Consider the following 2,869-nt stretch of genomic DNA (forward strand, 5'->3'; position numbering starts at 1 on the left):
ACATGCATCTAATAGAAATGAAATTTGGAAAAGATATCATAAGAAATGAATTTTTGTATTTCAATCGAAGGCTATTGCCACCAAGTGAACTTATTATAAAGATAAGCCAAATTTAGACAGATGCATTGTTATTTTATCGCAAAGTATGTGTGAATCTAAACTGCATGCGTGAATCTTTTTTGGTTGAGTATTTTTTTTAAAGGTGGAGGGATGGATAAATTTAAATTAATTTTTTAATTTTTTATTTTTCTCAAACTTAAAATTTAGGTGACCAGATAAATAAAACTATTTGAAAATCACTCGACTAAATTCCTAGATATTTAGATGAGTATTCTTGAAATAATGATAGGAGATACTGTAATTTCCATTTTAACAAATCATGAGGGTATTGTTCTTCATTTCCCTCAACCCAATTTTCTATATAAAGTAACGCAACACAACCTAGCTAGATAACTAGCATACCTAATAGAAGTAGTGATTTCAAGCTCATGGCTCCGAAGAGTTTCCTGCTAGCTTGTTTACTTGCTTTTACTCTACAATTCTTCTTCTCGCCTCCAGTATCATCTTCAGCTTCTCTTCTTTCCACCTCCAAGGAAAGCTCCTCTATGAAGGTATAAATATGTAAATATCAATTATCTTATATGTATTAATGTCATATATATGTGTGAAATGTTATTGATTCATTTTGATCCTGTATGTAGGATTTGATTAAACTTGGAGAAGGATGTGTGAGCCACCCAGAGGATGTTTCTGTTGTGGTTAGAAAGGGTGCGCTGTATACAGCTACTAATGATGGTTGGGTCAAGTATTTCATCCTCCATAATGAAACCTTGGTTAATTGGAAGCACATAGACAGTCAATCTCTTCTTGGACTCACAGCAACAAAGGAAGGTGACGTCATTATATGCGACAGTAAAAAAGTGAGGCAACATACTAACTCTCAAGCTTTAATTATTGTGTGCGTGTGCGTGTATTCCGAGAAATGAAAGATCATCTTTAATATGTTTTTCTTTTTCTTTTTTTTTTGCCAATATCATCGATCAGGGTTTGTTTAAGGTTACCGAAGAAGGCGTAAAGGTTCTTGATCCAGATGTAAGGTAATGCTGATCATTTTGTTCGATCAAAGCATGCATGCATGCTACGGCGGGAACCATATGTTATCTGTTATATTTACTTACTTAACATTAATTTAATCTGATTTGATCGGTCAGATTTGCAAATGATGTGATCGATGCATCAGATGGCACGTTGTATTTTACTGTCTCAAGCACCAAATATACCCCCGCAGATTTCTACAAAGACATGGCTGAGGGAAATCCTTACGGCCAGTTGCTCAAATATGATCCTAAATCGAACCAAACAACAGTTTTGCAAGAGGGATTTTACTTTGCTAATGGCATTGCACTCTCAAAAGATGAAGACTTTGTGGTCGTTTGTGAATCATGGAAGTAAGTTGCAATTGAATTAATAATAGCAATATATAGCATGCATGCATCCACAATTTAACTAATTAATTGATTCTCTTTCGATGTGGCTGGGTTTAGATTCCGATGCAGAAGATATTGGCTGAAGGGCGATCGCAATGGAACATTAGATACTTTTGCTGAAAACCTTCCAGGTGGACCTGATAACATCAATCTTGCCCCCGATGGCTCTTTTTGGATTGCTTTAATCAAGGTATACATGTTACATATTTTTTCCAAAGCTCTTATTGAGCACATGAGCCTGAGTGGTTTTCAAACAACTTTACTGTTGGGCAATGGCCACTCGAGCTCGGAGGAGCTAGTTGGACAAAATAAATAAACCTCTTCATGAATTAATGCAATTAATTATCTAAATAATTATGGTGCATGCTGCAGATGAATCAGACTGGGGTGAAGGCTATCCAAAACTGCAGGGAGAAATGGGAACTATTGGAAGCATATCCAGGATTAATCAGCCTACTCCTCCCTATGGGCAGTGATGCGGGTGCAAGAGTAGTCAAAGTCGAAGGAATTGATGGCAAAATAATCAGGGATTTTAACGATCCGAATGCAACCTATTTATCATTTGTCACTTCAGCTGTGGAGTATAATGACAATCTCTTCTTGGCTAGCCTTCAATCAAATTTCATTGGGGTACTGCCACTCCATCCCCTCGATACTCCAAAACCAGTACTGGCTACCATATAGAAACAGGATGCATGCATGCATTACCATGCTGTCCGTGCATGTTTGATGCTTCTACTAAATTATAATAAGTCTGTTTTTGTCGGTGTTTTGGTTTGGTTTGTGTTTTATTTTCGGCAAGTCTTTCTTTAAGGGGTTATGGCTTTATGTTCTCCCCTCTAGCTTGCTTCTTGTTATCTTTTCCTTTTATTTCAATAAAGGTCTCTCTTTGAGATTCGGCACGTATTATTATCAATAGTGTTATTGCAATTAATTCTCCTCTTGTCTTCAGCTTTAAAAATGATTAATATATATTAACGAGAGAGAATCCACCGATCAAATTAATTCTTTGAATCCTTCACAGATTAAAATAGATTTCCATATTTGAAGAGTAATGTTATTTTCAACAAAAAAAATATTGTGATAAAATTGACCGAAAAATGAAAAGACTGAAATGTTCTTTGTACAGGTATAATATGGTGGGAAAATCAAGTAAAATTATTACTTCAATTTTCTAAGCAGTAAAAACTAAAAAGACCAAGAAGCTAAACTAATGTCGTCTAATAACTTTCACTAGATTTGAGGTTATTTCCGTCATTAGCTTTTATTTATTCATTTATTATAGTCAAGTATCATTTTCCTTTTCAAGAAACACAAACCAGCAGGCACGCTTTAATTTGTTTTTTATTCACTTTGTTTTCAGGCCCCTAAAATGGTGCTGT

The 2,869-nt window shown here is 35.2% G+C and overlaps 1 protein-coding gene across 1 annotated transcript; it reads left to right on the forward strand.

Moving 5' to 3' along the window:
* The first annotated feature begins 445 nt into the window (after positions 1-445).
* On the forward strand, positions 446-2,403 carry LOC102608831 (protein STRICTOSIDINE SYNTHASE-LIKE 4-like). Its single transcript, XM_006485118.4, has 6 exons — positions 446-611; positions 702-920; positions 1,045-1,097; positions 1,212-1,448; positions 1,545-1,677; positions 1,860-2,403. Exons 1-6 carry the CDS (start codon positions 489-491, stop codon positions 2,169-2,171), a joined length of 1,077 nt encoding a protein of 358 aa, XP_006485181.1. The 5' UTR covers positions 446-488; the 3' UTR covers positions 2,172-2,403.
* Positions 2,404-2,869: the final 466 nt, after the last annotated feature.

This window comes from Citrus sinensis, chromosome 4 (genome assembly GCF_022201045.2).
Source record: "Citrus sinensis cultivar Valencia sweet orange chromosome 4, DVS_A1.0, whole genome shotgun sequence".
Taxonomy (NCBI): domain Eukaryota; kingdom Viridiplantae; phylum Streptophyta; class Magnoliopsida; order Sapindales; family Rutaceae; genus Citrus; species Citrus sinensis.